At 53.1% G+C, this 13,252-nt stretch overlaps 5 protein-coding genes across 6 annotated transcripts; 2 read left to right on the forward strand and 3 right to left on the reverse strand.

Annotated features, from left to right (window-relative positions):
* Positions 1–93: 93 nt before the first annotated feature.
* On the forward strand, positions 94–1,982 carry PV05_01593 (uncharacterized protein). The gene has a single exon (XM_013466603.1). It carries the CDS (start codon positions 202–204, stop codon positions 1,831–1,833), a length of 1,632 nt encoding a protein of 543 aa, XP_013322057.1. The 5' UTR covers positions 94–201; the 3' UTR covers positions 1,834–1,982.
* On the reverse strand, positions 1,906–5,638 carry PV05_01594 (uncharacterized protein). Its single transcript, XM_013466604.1, has 2 exons — positions 3,103–5,638; positions 1,906–3,051 (listed from the first exon to the last, which is right to left on the reverse strand). The coding sequence occupies exons 1-2, from the start codon at positions 3,648–3,650 to the stop codon at positions 2,115–2,117; spliced, it is 1,485 nt and encodes a 494-aa protein (XP_013322058.1). The 5' UTR covers positions 3,651–5,638; the 3' UTR covers positions 1,906–2,114.
* Positions 5,639–6,122: 484 nt separating this feature from the next.
* On the forward strand, positions 6,123–7,769 carry PV05_01595 (alcohol dehydrogenase 1). The gene is made up of 2 exons (XM_013466605.1): positions 6,123–7,111; positions 7,185–7,769. Exons 1-2 carry the CDS (start codon positions 6,446–6,448, stop codon positions 7,590–7,592), a joined length of 1,074 nt encoding a protein of 357 aa, XP_013322059.1. The 5' UTR covers positions 6,123–6,445; the 3' UTR covers positions 7,593–7,769.
* Positions 7,770–7,967: 198 nt separating this feature from the next.
* Positions 7,968–10,983, reverse strand: PV05_01596. Of its 2 annotated transcripts, XM_013466606.1 has the most exons (3): positions 9,743–10,983; positions 8,377–9,683; positions 7,968–8,326 (listed from the first exon to the last, which is right to left on the reverse strand). In XM_013466606.1, the coding sequence occupies exon 2, from the start codon at positions 9,627–9,629 to the stop codon at positions 8,709–8,711; it is 921 nt and encodes a 306-aa protein (XP_013322060.1). In that variant the 5' UTR covers positions 9,630–9,683; positions 9,743–10,983; the 3' UTR covers positions 7,968–8,326; positions 8,377–8,708. The 2 variants fall into 2 exon arrangements, with proteins under 2 accessions (XP_013322060.1, XP_013322061.1); XM_013466607.1 differs by having other exon boundaries at positions 7,968–9,683.
* A 243-nt stretch (positions 10,984–11,226) lies between these two features.
* On the reverse strand, positions 11,227–13,183 carry PV05_01597 (uncharacterized protein). The gene has a single exon (XM_013466608.1). It carries the CDS (start codon positions 13,019–13,021, stop codon positions 11,672–11,674), a length of 1,350 nt encoding a protein of 449 aa, XP_013322062.1. The 5' UTR covers positions 13,022–13,183; the 3' UTR covers positions 11,227–11,671.
* Between the last annotated feature and the right edge of the window lie 69 nt (positions 13,184–13,252).

A 13,252-nucleotide genomic window follows, 5' to 3' on the forward strand; every position in this document is an offset into this window, starting at 1 on the left:
GCCAGAATGGAACAGTCTGGCACCGTGCGTCAGACATTGGCAATATATGAAACCCGATGAGGTCAGTAATGGGGCTGGTCGTCCAGCAACCAAGACTCTCGCCAGGCTGCTTCGTTACGTTCCGAGTCGCTGTCTATCCCGTCCCATATCTCTGCTTATTACTCCGTACCCTTCATCGATAGCATCAGGGTAGCCTTCATCATGAAATCTCTTACCACTGCTCTTCTGGTGGGTGTTGCCTCCGCTGCCGTCGCTCCGGCCCAACAGCCGCTACAACTCCCCAAGTCCTTCCCTGCCGCAGCCAAGGATGCCTTCGACAACCAGCTCCATCATCTCAAGGATGCTCTCAAGGGCCTCACTGCTGAAGCGGCCGCCGTCTGGGACGACGTCGCAGCCCTCTACCCAGAAGACATGAGCAAAGCCAGCTTCTTCTCCCTGCCCAAGAAACACACCCGCCGTCCCGACCACGAATGGGACCATATCGTCCGAGGCGCCGACGTTCAGAAGGTCTGGGTTCAGAACGCAGATGGCGAACAAGAGCGACGGATTGACGGCCAGCTTGACACATATGATCTCCGAGTCAAGTCAGTCGATCCCAGCTCATTGGGCGTAGACACTGTCAAACAATATTCTGGCTACCTGGATGACAACGAGAATGACAAGCATCTATTCTACTGGTTCTTCGAGTCCAGAAATGATCCCAAGAACGACCCGGTCGTGCTATGGCTCAACGGCGGTCCTGGCTGCTCGTCTTTGACCGGTCTCTTTCTCGAGCTCGGTCCGTCACGCATCAACGAGAAGATCCAGCTCGTCTCGAACCCATACTCATGGAACGACAATGCCAGCGTCATCTTCTTGGATCAGCCCGTTAATGTTGGCTATTCCTACTCAAGCTCCAGTGTCTCCGACACCGTGGCTGCTGGCAAGGATGTCTACGCCCTGCTCACTCTCTTCTTCGAGCAGTTCCCCGAATATGCCCACCAAGATTTCCATATCGCCGGAGAGTCGTACGCTGGACACTACATCCCCGTCTTCGCAGCTGAAATCATGTCACACAAAAAGAAGAACATCAACCTCAAGTCACTCTTGATTGGCAACGGTCTCACCGATGGGTTGACTCAATACGAATACTACCGACCAATGGCCTGTGGCGAAGGTGGATGGCCTGCTGTCCTCGATGAGCAATCATGCCAGGCCATGGACAATGCTCTTCCTCGCTGCCTGTCCCTGATCCAGAACTGCTACGACAGCGAGAGTGTCTGGTCATGCGTCCCAGCCAGCATTTACTGTAACAACGCACTGCTAGCCCCCTACCAACGAACCGGCCAGAACGTCTACGACGTCCGCGGCAAGTGCAAGGACAGCAGCAACCTGTGCTACCCCGAACTCGGATGGATCAGCAAATGGCTCAACGACAAGACCGTCATGAAGGCCCTCGGCGTCGAAGTCGACGGCTACGATTCATGCAACTTCGATATCAACCGCAACTTCCTGTTCCAAGGCGACTGGATGAAGCCTTACCACCGTTTGGTGCCTGACTTGATCGAGAAGATGCCCGTCCTCATCTACGCTGGTGACGCCGACTTCATCTGCAACTGGCTCGGTAACAAGGCCTGGAGTGAGGCCTTGGAGTACCCCGATCACAAGAAGTTCGCTTCGGCCTCGATGAAGGATCTGCGCCTCGACGGCAACGGTCGCAAAATCGGAGAAGTCAAATCCCATGGCAATTTCACCTTCATGAGGCTCCATGCCGGTGGCCACATGGTGCCCCTCGACCAGCCCGAGGCAAGTTTGGAATTCTTCAACCGGTGGCTGGCGAAGGAATGGTTTTGAATAACCAGGCTGGCTGCAGCAAAGGTCTAGATTGCCGAGATGAGTTTACCCGCATGTTCTCGAGAGGACGTCTGTTTGTATAGTCCTTTTTTGTCCTTGATGGACGACAAGTTTCATAGAGTATCATATCCTATCTGACCATGAAGATACTCGCACGCTTATGAAGTGACTCGTCCCATCTTTTTCGCTCCATATGACGTGAGTATTCATTTTCGTGCTCAATGATGGCGTACTAATTTGAGTCAGGAGGATAGATACTCCGTACATACGTATTTACATATTTAATCCTTCCACGTAATGACCTTTGTCCTCACCCACTCGTCAAGGCCAGGTAGACCGTTAAACCGGCCGAAGCCAGACTTCTTCACACCTCCATGCGGGAGCGCCGCCTCATCATGCACCGTCATGTTGTTGATATGCACAGCACCACTTTCAATCTGCCTGGCGATTTTGAGTCCTCGTCTCAAATCCTCGGTGAAGACGGCACTGGAAAGGCCATAGTCGGTATCATTCGCGATGGCGATGGCCTCCTCGTCCGAATCGACCACGTACAAGCTCACCGTCGGCCCAAACGACTCGGTATGGTATATATCCATGTGCGGCTGGACGCCCTCGATGATGACGGGGCGCATCTTGGTCTTTGAAGGTTCGTGGTGATCTGGGTCTCCATAAACCGGCTTGGCGCCTTTACTCACTGCATCCGCGAGCAGTTTCTTGTTCTTTTCGACCGGCGCGGCCGTGACGAGCTGTGGCACCCCCATGCCCTGCTCGCCGAACACCTGGTCCATTGTGCCCTTGAGCGCAGCCTTGAACTCATCTGCGATTTTCGCGTTGACCATGATCCGCTCGGTCGCCATGCAGATCTGTCCGGCATGCAAGAACGCGCCCAGTGCGCACTTCAGAGCGGCGGTCTGAATGTTTGCATCTTCACAGACGATGCTGGGCGCTTTGCCGCCGAGTTCCATGACGCACGGCTTGAGGAGTTTGCCGGCCTGGCTGGCGACGATGGACCCAACGGCCGTGGAGCCGGTGAAGTTGATCTTCTTTATCGCCGGGTGCGAGATCAGCGCCGAGGTAACTTTCGCCGCATCAGGACCGGGGCGGTGGTAGATCGTGTTCAGACAGCCTGCTGGAAGGCCGGCATTGTGGAAGATCGACGCGAGAGCCCAGTAAGTCGCTGGTGCGGCTTCAGGGCCCTTGAGCACGACGGTGTTGCCCCTGGTTTTGTTAGTGTCCGGTCACAGTTGGGGTGATGTGTAGGGGACGTACATAGCCAACGGCTGCAGGAAGGCGCGCAGGCCGAGCACATTCGGGGCGTTCCAGGGCGCAATACCCAGGACGACGCCGAATGGCTCCTTGAGGACCATGGCGCTGGCCCCTTCCTCGGCGACCACGGGCATTGAGGATGTGCTGGCCGGCTGGATAAGGCCTGCGACACTCAGACAGGCCTCGTAGGCTAGGTTGTGCTCGAATGCGAACATGGACTCGGCTGCGCCAGTCTCGGTGGAACAATAGTGTTTTTGTTCGTCCTTCCTCTTTTTGAACTCTTCTGCCGCTCGGAGGAAAATGTCTCGCCGAAAGCTGGGTTTGGTCTGCGACCATGACTTGAATGCTTTTTCTGCTGCTGCGACGGCTTTCAGAGCGTCCTCTTCGACTGCCGCGGAGCATTTGTAGAGGGTCTTGTGGTCAACGGGGGAAACCACGTCAAATGTGGAAGAGAGCTTGACTTCCTTGCCGTCGAGCCATAATGGAATAGTAGAGGAGGAATCGAAGGCCGGTGAAGAGGATTTATTACCGTTGGCACCGTTGGAAGCCATAGTGACGGAAGATGTATTGCTTCGATAGGATTGAGACTGCAGCCGTGAGATTGAGGTTGCTCTATCTCGTTCTGTTTAATACTTGAGCACTGGAAAGGGCGGGGAGAAGCGTGCCCCGGCAAGTGGACAAGGCAATAAAATAAATCGAGGCGCACCACTTCGGAGAACGCACCTGGAAGACGTCCAGGAGCGCAACCCGAAGCTGAAGATCTGATGGTTGGTGGATGCGGGGCCATTGGGCGGCATTGTGCTGCCCACTGCGCCCACTGCCCTGGCAAGATTGCGGGGACGATTGTGCCTGCGCACACCCGACATCCCCGCCACTCTTCAATCCGAGCCCGTACAGTAACTAGTACCGGTAGTACTCCGTACTGTGTATACCTCTGCCTGGCCACATACACATTGGTTGTTCGGTATGAAAAACAAGACCTCATCAAGCTCATCGTATACTACCGGATTCCGTGCAATATCACCGAGGCATTGCGCTTGTATCTTCACTGTGCAGAGTCCGTGTTCAACGTGCACACAGTATTCATGTCGCCTCGATGCTCCGCTCACATACCTATCGGGTACTTAACTTAGTTATCCCCCACTACTGGAGGTTCATCTCATCAGCAGGATCTCGTGTCAGCACCCGTAAGAGTTAGAGAATTCGAGCTCGGGCTTGTCAATAGCTTTTAGTCTGCGCAATCTTGTGAGAAGCAGTTTTTGATACCGGGAGACAACAAGGGGATATGCAGTCACAAGCGGCAGACGACACGGTCCTGCGCAGAGGCTCGAGAGTTGCAGGTCAGGCTAAAAGTGGGCGATTCAGGGGAGCCAGAGCCCACGTTTTGATGCCCACCAGTCCAAGAGATCGGGTCTGGTACCTATGCAATATGTGCTCGCTTGAGTTGGACGGTCCAATTCTGGCCCGATAAAACGTGCTGGCTGTTGGCTTCTGTTGGCTTTGGCCGCCATCATGCCGCTGAACATCGGTCATTTTCTCACCACTGCTGAGCTCGGTTCACGTTGCGAAGCTCTCCGAGGCTCAATCAGCTTTTGAAGATGTTCTCGAGCCTATAAGCTTCTGCAAAGGAGCCTAGATCCAAGACCAGACCGTTCCCAGTCTCATCTTCGCTTCTTCAGATTCACCCACCTTTTCGAGTCCCTTTTGTCTTCGATTGTCTAGTTTTTGCCCTCTTGCTCACGAGCATCAGGATTCTCGGTAGGGATTTGTTCGAGGCATGTGCGATCGATTGGATGATAACGGGAGACTCGTGAAAATTCTTTTCTGCTCGTTGCATCGTCATCAACAGGCATAATATCACAGTCAGCCAGATCTTGCGTGTTCACAGGTCAGACCACGTTCGCATAATCTCGCACGTCGCCGTCGGTTCTGGCCACCAAAAATCTGCTGGCTTTGAGCCCATTTCCGGCTTGAGCGGATGCCCGCTTCTCAAATGTCTCGACGCGTGATTCAACATTTCGTTTTGGCACCTGGACACCAAGCTGAGAAATCATCATCGTATGATAGTCTTCGCCTGGGCCAGTTGCCGTTGACATGTCTCAATGTCGACGCGTCGAGAAGGGTGAGGCTGGTCGGCGCGTGTCTTATCAGCGCAAGTCGCCGAAGAGCAATCGTAGAGGAAATGTGTCTGGTAGAGAGACGCATCTGGGCCACGATAGTCGTCGACCTGGGGAGTTTTCATCCAGATTTAGAGGATATCATCGCCCCGGGCTTGAGGGACAATTCTCTCGTTGTCCCCCACTGTCATGCCACTCTGTAAACAAAAAACAAAAACCAAGATCATCGCCAATGATGGCATTTAGCGGGGAAAGGATGTACTGATCCCTGCTCAATACGAGAATCAAGCTGTTCTGGCTGTACAACGATCCCCGCATCGCCCTGCCCTGTGGCCCTTTGTAGAGAAGCCTTTCGTCCCTTTGGCCCATTATTATTGGTAGACTTCCACTGACCATCCTCTGGTCCATTCTGAAAGTCTTGATCCGTCGGCTCCCAAGAGGTTGATGTGCGGCACAGTCGTTCGGCTGGCCTCGAGTCGGGTTCCGAGCACCGAGATGGATGGATCTTGCGGCGTGGTCCGAGTCGTTCACGGTCGTCCTGAAGCTCATGACCAGCTTCCATCCTGCCCCGGTTTTTCCTGGGTGTTGGTGTTATTGCCTCGTAAGATGGGCTCTGGGCAAATGTACCCCTCCAAAACATACTTCCCTTTGCTCCATTCTGTTGCAACTTCATCCTGGTACAGTACAATGCTGGGACAAGAGCTGGAGAAGTGCGTGACCTAGCTGCGTCCATTCGTCCTGTTCCAGTCCCCGATGCCCATGAAACCCGTTCGTCCACGGCTGAATCCCGGGCCCATTCACTACCTCAAAGGTTATCTATCCAAGTAAAGAAAGGTCTCCTTATACCCGTCATGAGATGTGACATTGAAACCATCCGTGCAGCTCAACTGATTGGCTTGCCCTGACCACCCACGGTCCACTGGATACCCTTCCACGTCCCCAAGACTCAATGGACACTGGGCATGGTGAGGGCTCGTCCATTGAGGGGTTTCCGCTCATCCTGAGGCCTCAGTCTCTTGCAAGCCGTGGGTCAAACGGATCATGAGAGGGGTTCTAGTCCTTCACTGCCCGTCTACATAAGGACAGATATTTGCCCGCCGTTGCTGCTCACATCATCATCCTCCCCCAGGCCCACCTTCAAAAGAACAATCTACCTTGACACTCACTTCCTTTGTTAGACTTCCCATTTGAACACACATACAAACACTCTCTCAGACCGAAACTCCATCATGTCTGCCCCCAAGATCCCCACCGAGCAATGGGCTCAGGTCATCGAAAAGACCGGCGGTCCTCTGCAATACAAGAAGATCCCAGTCGCCAAACCGGGTCCCGAGGAAGTCCTCGTCAACATCAAATACTCTGGCGTCTGCCACACCGATCTCCACGCAGTCAACGGCGACTGGCCCATCCCCACCAAGCTACCGCTCGTCGGTGGCCACGAGGGTGCCGGTATCGTCGTGGCTCGTGGTGAGCTCGTCACCGACGAAATCTGCAAGATCGGCGCGGCCGTTGGTGTCAAGTGGCTCAACGACTCCTGCCTGTCCTGCACATTCTGCCAGCAATCCGACGAACCCCTCTGCCTCACCCCCAAGCTGTCCGGCTACACCGTCGACGGTTCCTTTCAGCAATACTGCATCGCCTCCGCACGGCACGTGGCCCACATCCCCGAAGGTGTTCCTCTCGACGAGATCTCCCCGGTCCTCTGCGCCGGTATCACCGTCTACAAGGGATTGAAAGAGTCGGGGGCCCGACCAGGCCAGACAGTCGCCATCGTCGGTGCCGGTGGCGGGTTGGGCTCGCTTGCACAACAATACGCCAAAGCTATGGGCCTGCACACCATTGCCATCGATACTGGCGATGACAAGAAGGAGCTCTGCAAACAGATGGGATCCAACGTGAGTTATCTGCCCCACGAGTAAGAGAGAGAAAGACCGCATTATACTGATTACCACTTTTTAAACCAACCAGACTTTCATCGACTTCGCCAAGTCCAGCGACGTGATCAAGGATGTCAAGGCCGCCACCAAGGATGGTCTTGGCCCTCACGCCGTCATCCTCGTCGCTGTCAGCGAGAAGCCGTTCCAGCAAGCCGCCGAATACGTCCGCCCCCGAGGCACCGTCGTTGTCATCGGTCTGCCCGCCAAGGCCTACATCAGAGCACCAGTCTTCGAGTCGGTGTTGAAGATGATCAGAATCCAAGCCTCATATGTCGGCAATAGACAAGACAGCGAGGAGGCTTTGGACTTCTTCGCCCGTGGCCTGATCAAGGTGCCTTTCAAGACGGTCGAGTTGAAGGATCTTCCCAAGGTGTACGAAATGATGCACGCAGGCCAGATCGCTGGACGATATGTGCTGAAGATGCCAGACGCGGAGTAAATTGTTGCTTGAGAGACAACCCGCAGCAGCGAGGGAAGTCGGAGGAGTTTGTCTTTGAAGGTAGATGAAAAGTATCATGACCCGGGCTCGAGATGATGGGGTCCAAACGGACCGGAATGGAAACGACTTGCGTAGCAATGTATAGCTAAATCCAGATTTATGACAAACACGAAGTAATGATCTTCCTTGGTCGATCCTGGGTAAAGGATCTCGGAGCTCGGTTAGTGGCACCGATGAAAAAGGCCTAGTTAGTACTCCGTATGATGTATCTCGCCGACAGGGACGGCAGTTCGTTACCCCCTAAAAAACAGAAGCGAGAACGAAGAAGTCCGGACGATCATCCGGAAATGGTGGACATAGACCACCTACGTCAGTCCAGGAGATGTCTGTTGATGCAAGCATGGGGGGATCTTATTGACTGTGACAAGTATGTTACCTCTTGGTGCCCGGCTTCTTGCCTTTGCTCAAGCTGGCCGGATAATGAACATAAGCCAGTGAGTGAGTTGTGGACGAGCAAGGCCAGCACGGACGATGCACCAAGCTCCCATGGACATCATTGACCACCTCTGCTTCTTCTTCTTCATCATCCTCCCATCTCCTCTCCATTCTCCTTGTCGTCTTCTGCTGATCTCTTGCCTCGACCATTCTGACCTCATGCTTGGTGTTGACGTGGGCGCCGAGCATAGTTCTGCCGGTCCAAGCATGTGCCTCAGACACCATCAAGCTTCTCTCCCCTAGAATGTGCTCATTCAGTCACTGAACCTGCACCAACATGGCCACTCACCGGCACTCACCTCGCTCTCTCAGAGCGCTCCCATTCCGCGTTTCCATCGGTATACTCTCGTCTCGCATCTTCTGCCTATGCCACCCTCTCCGCAAAGCGACGCAGGTCCGAGTCACTTCTCAACCAAGGGCATCTTGACGTTATCTGACTCGTATCGGACGGTTCATCTTCTCTTGTTGTCCTTGGCATTTGCCCTGTCTGATGGAGACTCGGGCCGACGTTTTATTGTCATGTGTTCATTGCCTTGCGCGGAAGAAGGATTTCTCCTCGTCTCCTCCGACACATGCAACCCCATTCTCTTCCTTCCGTCCCACCAGCAGTCCAGACTTTGCTCATCTCCGTCTCTTCTCAACAACAACAGTCCTCCTTCTCTCATCACCGCCACTTCTTCCCTTGGCGGCTGGGGCTGCTGCTGCTGCTCTCTTTTCCGCCTCAGCTCGTGCACGAGCCTTTCGGTACCTCTCATCTTCACTTGACTCCGCTTCACTGCCCGTCGAAGACTCGCATTCAGATGAGCTGGAACTCCAGGCTCCACAGCGTTTGCCTCCGCAATCAAGTTTCACACGCTGACCAGACCGCGTGACCCCATACCGTTCACAACGACAGCTGCGGTCGCTGACACTGGACATGCTGGATGGAGACGACCGCGAGAACGCAGTGCCGCTGGAAGAGCTATCATCCGAAAGCTCAGATGGCGACGCCGAGCTGGGATCGGCGATGCGGTATCCGGCAAAGCGTTCCTCGAGATCATCCACCGGCGAATCGTCGTAATCGGCTTCACGCAATGGACGAGATGCGTAAGGTTTGCTTGGCTTGGGGTGTTGTATCTTCCCTGGACTCAAAGCCCGACCCTGGGGAACGTCCCGGCTGTGACGATTGCCTGGGAGATTGGTGGTGGTCACGGAGGGTCGTTGAGCTTTGGCGCTATCCTTGTCTTTGTCACCAGAAGGCACATCGATGACATTGAGCTTCCGACCTGTAGTTTTTTCCGTGACGAATTCCTTGGCTGGATCGTGAGACACATGGTATCCGTCCACGACATAGTAATACCAATAGCGTGAGCCGAGTTTGAGGGCATTGGCCCCTTGGAAGCGGAATGTCCCTTTCCAGGATCCTGGTTTCGCGGAAGCGTCCTTGACCAGCGACAGAGGAAGCTGGGATTTGTAATTGTCCCACGAACCGAGAAGGTGGACAGTACGGACATTGGGAGAAGTGCGGAGAGTAAAAGAGAGCTGAACTGCTGGTGGCGACATGTTGGCTTGCCTTGCAAGATTGCCTGATTGAAGTGGTTCAATATTATGTAATGCCTGGCATAGTCATGTTAGCAGGCTGACTAGGGGAAGGCAATAGTGAGGTTGGATCATACAAATAGATAGGAAAGTCTCTGTCGTATGGACTTCTGATTCGTGACAATGCGTAAGATGTTTCGTTAGCGTGCTGAAGAGCTGTACTCGTGGCTTCGTGGTCCAGATTATATATACCAATGGCAATGATGCTGCAAATGCTTCGTGACAATTAACTAAATATTAGGTTGATTATGGTCGATAAGGGCTGATCAAGCAACAAGTTCGATATCCACGTGTGAGGTGATTGCCGGATGGGCAGTAAGGTCTGATATCGGCAGAGCTTCCCCGACAGATATGTCAAGGTGATGTTGAGGATATCTAGGAAGGTTTGAGAAAGATGCTTCTGAGTTAGTGTTGATCGGATTGACCGGCAATCGTGTCAACACAACGTGGTATGGTAATGAGACAATGATGCTTGATGCCAAAGCGAAGAAGGCTCGAGGGTTGATGTAGTGTCTGAATCGTTTTGAGCGTAACAGCCCTGTTGGTATGATGATACCTGATCGGGTTGGGCTACGCTGCAGCAACGTGCGGCACAGCGTTCTTGCAGGGATGGCTGACAACCGAGTTAAACACTACTCTCCAGGAGCAATGCTGATGCTTCTTTCGCTTGATTGGGCCCAATCGACCGAGGATGTCGAAGAAAAGTAAACAGGGCGCAGAATAATGTCGACAACAACCCAATGATGCTTGAAATAGAAACAAGTTGTTGGAGCGGCACAGCAAGGATTGGTGTGCGGCAGGTGTATTAACCGTAAGAGCTATTATCGGGAAGAATAACCGTTGACCAGCAACGATGATGGTTCTCTTGAAAGATATTGATGAAAAAGACCTTTTGCTGTCCGAGAACAAAGGCTGCAAAGAGTGGTGTTGGCGTGAAGAACAGTAGCAAGAAGAGCACAGCTCGTAAATGCTACCCGTCCTTTGATATGAACAGAATTAGGCAGTTTCTTCGGATTCAGATCAATAGTGTACCAGACACTATTCTTTGCAGAGTGATTAGAGTCGTAAACAGAAAAACTTTTCAAGAATAGCTCTTGCTACCGCACAACCAAATTGACAAGGCTTGCTTGCGTGAAGAAAGAGAAGCATCAAAAGGCGCAAAGGCGAGTTGGGGATGGCAATATTTAGAGACGGCAGCAGGTGGAGAGGCATTTGACCATCCGGCCGCATATCGACCGAGCATCGGGTTGGCCACATGGAGAGAGTGTGTAGCTGGGATGCAGAGGAGGATGAGGATGCAACGAGATAGGCCAGTGAGATGGATGGCAGGACTCAGCCGGGCGCGTAGAGAAGAGACGCCCTTGCAGACTGTGGAGAAGATAAATGGCATTGTCTGACAAGGTTTATTTTCGTCTTACAGACACGAATAGAGCACAATCTCACCTGGAACCCACGAACCGCACGACAGAGGCACTGTCTGTCAGAGCATGCCTCGGTCAGACGGTGCCAATTTGAGGCCCCGAAAATCACTTACTTAAATCGAGATGGAAGGAATCGAGACTGGGCGCTTAAGCAGACAATGATTGGTGTGATGAAGAAGCACCCTGGTCGTCAATGACTTGCATGATGCCCAATCATTGTCAAACCTATGAATAGAGCAACACATCGTGTCTCCGTCGCCAGGTTGTTGACCAACCCACTCTCAAACCGTGTTATCAAGCGCTTTTGGCCAGAGTGATGGACAACGCAGACACTGCAGTAGATATACACACTATTGAATCGGCGCGTCTGGATGCAATATCAACATATGCCAACAATGCAAAAGAGGTAAACGAGCACATGATGGTAGAGCATACAGAGAGTGATTCCTGCGGAAACAAAGTCTGTGAGGGACGTCGGTGACCACACACTGTTGAGCGCCATGTGTGTTGGTATCCAGTCGCACTCGATGCCAATGGGGATGCTTGACGCTCGAGATGCAGGATTCATGCCTTCCTTTCACCTCATCATAACTTCGGCGTATCCGTCAAATTCTCATATCCGTCCTGCGTGATATGCACGTCGTCCTCAATTCTGACACCTCCCACCGTCCAATACCTGTCGAGCACTTCCCTGTCGATATACTTGCTCAATTGGGGATCTTCCAGAACAGGATCCAGGATGAACTTGCAGAAATATATGCCTGGCTCAACAGTAATGACAGCACCGGCAGGAACCTCGCCCCGCACACGTAGATATTTGAACATGGTGTCCGGATCATCGTAATCCGCATGGCCGCCTGTATCATGTGTGTCCATGCCTAGGTAGTGGCCCAGACCATGTGGGAAGAAGGCCACGCTGACGCGTTTCTCAAAGATTTCCTGCTCATCGCCGACCAGAATCCCAGCTTTCTTCAAGCCTCGGATCGCTACCCAGTGGGCGTTCTCGTGGACATCTTCCCACCTTATGTTCGCACGCAGCATCTTGAAGCATGATTGCTGCATCTCGTCGACAATGTCATAGATGGTCTTTGACTCGTGGGTGAAGGTGCCCGTGATGGGGAATGTTCGGGTAATATCGGCGCAATAACATTCGTATTCTGCGCCAGCGTCAAGTAAGATGTTCAGGCGCTCTCGGAGGGGCTGATCGTTGCGCACGTAGTGTAATGTGGAACAGCTGGTGCCGGAGGCGCAGATAGAATGATAGGCTTGCTCGTGCGCCCCATGCGAGATGCAGGTTCCGACGAAAGCACCGTAGAGTTCTTGCTCGTTTGTGGCCTTTTGTACCACTTTGGCAGCCTCGATGTGTGCTAGGGTGGAGATTTCGTTGGCTTTTCTGATCAGGGCAACTTCATAACTGTCCTTGACGACGCGACATTCGTCGATTGCATCCCTTAGACATGAGAATTGAGTCGCCGCGAATGGAAGGAATGTGATGTGCTCGGAGACTTGTTCGGGGATTGCGTAGACCGTCGTCGAGCCTGAAGGACCATATGCTGCCGACGCGGCATTGACTTCGTCCGAGTATAGGACATGGTCAACGTCGTATTTCCTGTATGCCTCCTCTTTAGACTCTGGCAGTCCTGCCCATATGACACTGTCCGGGTCGATTGGAGGGATGAATAGGGTTAACTGGTCTTGCGGAATGTTGTATGTGAGATAGGCATCTGGTAATTTGCAGCCGGAGAGGTAAAAGAAGTATCTTCGTTGCCGGAAGTGCATGGCCTGGTCGTCGTCCTCAACCATTCGGGTCTTCTGGGCTTCCAGGTAGATGACTCCATCGTGTGGGAAGCCTGCGTCGGTGAGATATTTGGCGACCCGGCGACAGTGAGCTTTGGCCGGATATTTGGCCTTGAGCGTTACATCGGTGACAGACATGGTTGTTTGTCGAGCTCAGAATGATCCGGGAGGAAGGACTTGCATTGTCGAGAAAAGCGCTTTCGGTCAGAATCTCTGTAGATTGTCATACCATGCTACATGTAATTCCACACTTTGCCCGCATACGGAGGACGGTCTGTCTTATCGGTAGGTGCCTGGCTGGGTGCGGTGGTACGGCTATCATCAGCCCCATAGCATAATTTCCCCGGCCACCTTCATTCCTTCCACCAT

This window comes from Exophiala xenobiotica (assembly GCF_000835505.1).
Source record: "Exophiala xenobiotica strain CBS 118157 unplaced genomic scaffold supercont1.1, whole genome shotgun sequence".
Classification (NCBI taxonomy): Eukaryota; Fungi; Ascomycota; class Eurotiomycetes; order Chaetothyriales; family Herpotrichiellaceae; genus Exophiala; species Exophiala xenobiotica.

Bases quoted from the DNA above. Each gene is read 5' to 3' on its own strand.
- PV05_01593 (XM_013466603.1), top strand. From the start codon at position 202: ATGAAATCTCTTACCACTGCTCTTCTGGTGGGTGTTGCCTCCGCTGCC.
- PV05_01595 (XM_013466605.1), top strand. From the start codon at position 6,446: ATGTCTGCCCCCAAGATCCCCACCGAGCAATGGGCTCAGGTCATCGAA. The intron at 7,112-7,184 runs GTGAGTTATCTG...TAAACCAACCAG, and splicing joins GCAAACAGATGGGATCCAAC to ACTTTCATCGACTTCGCCAA.
- PV05_01597 (XM_013466608.1), bottom strand. From the start codon at position 13,021: ATGTCTGTCACCGATGTAACGCTCAAGGCCAAATATCCGGCCAAAGCT.
- PV05_01594 (XM_013466604.1), bottom strand. From the start codon at position 3,650: ATGGCTTCCAACGGTGCCAACGGTAATAAATCCTCTTCACCGGCCTTC. The intron at 3,052-3,102 runs GTACGTCCCCTA...TAACAAAACCAG, and splicing joins TTCCTGCAGCCGTTGGCTAT to GGGCAACACCGTCGTGCTCA.
- PV05_01596 (XM_013466606.1), bottom strand. From the start codon at position 9,629: ATGTCGCCACCAGCAGTTCAGCTCTCTTTTACTCTCCGCACTTCTCCC.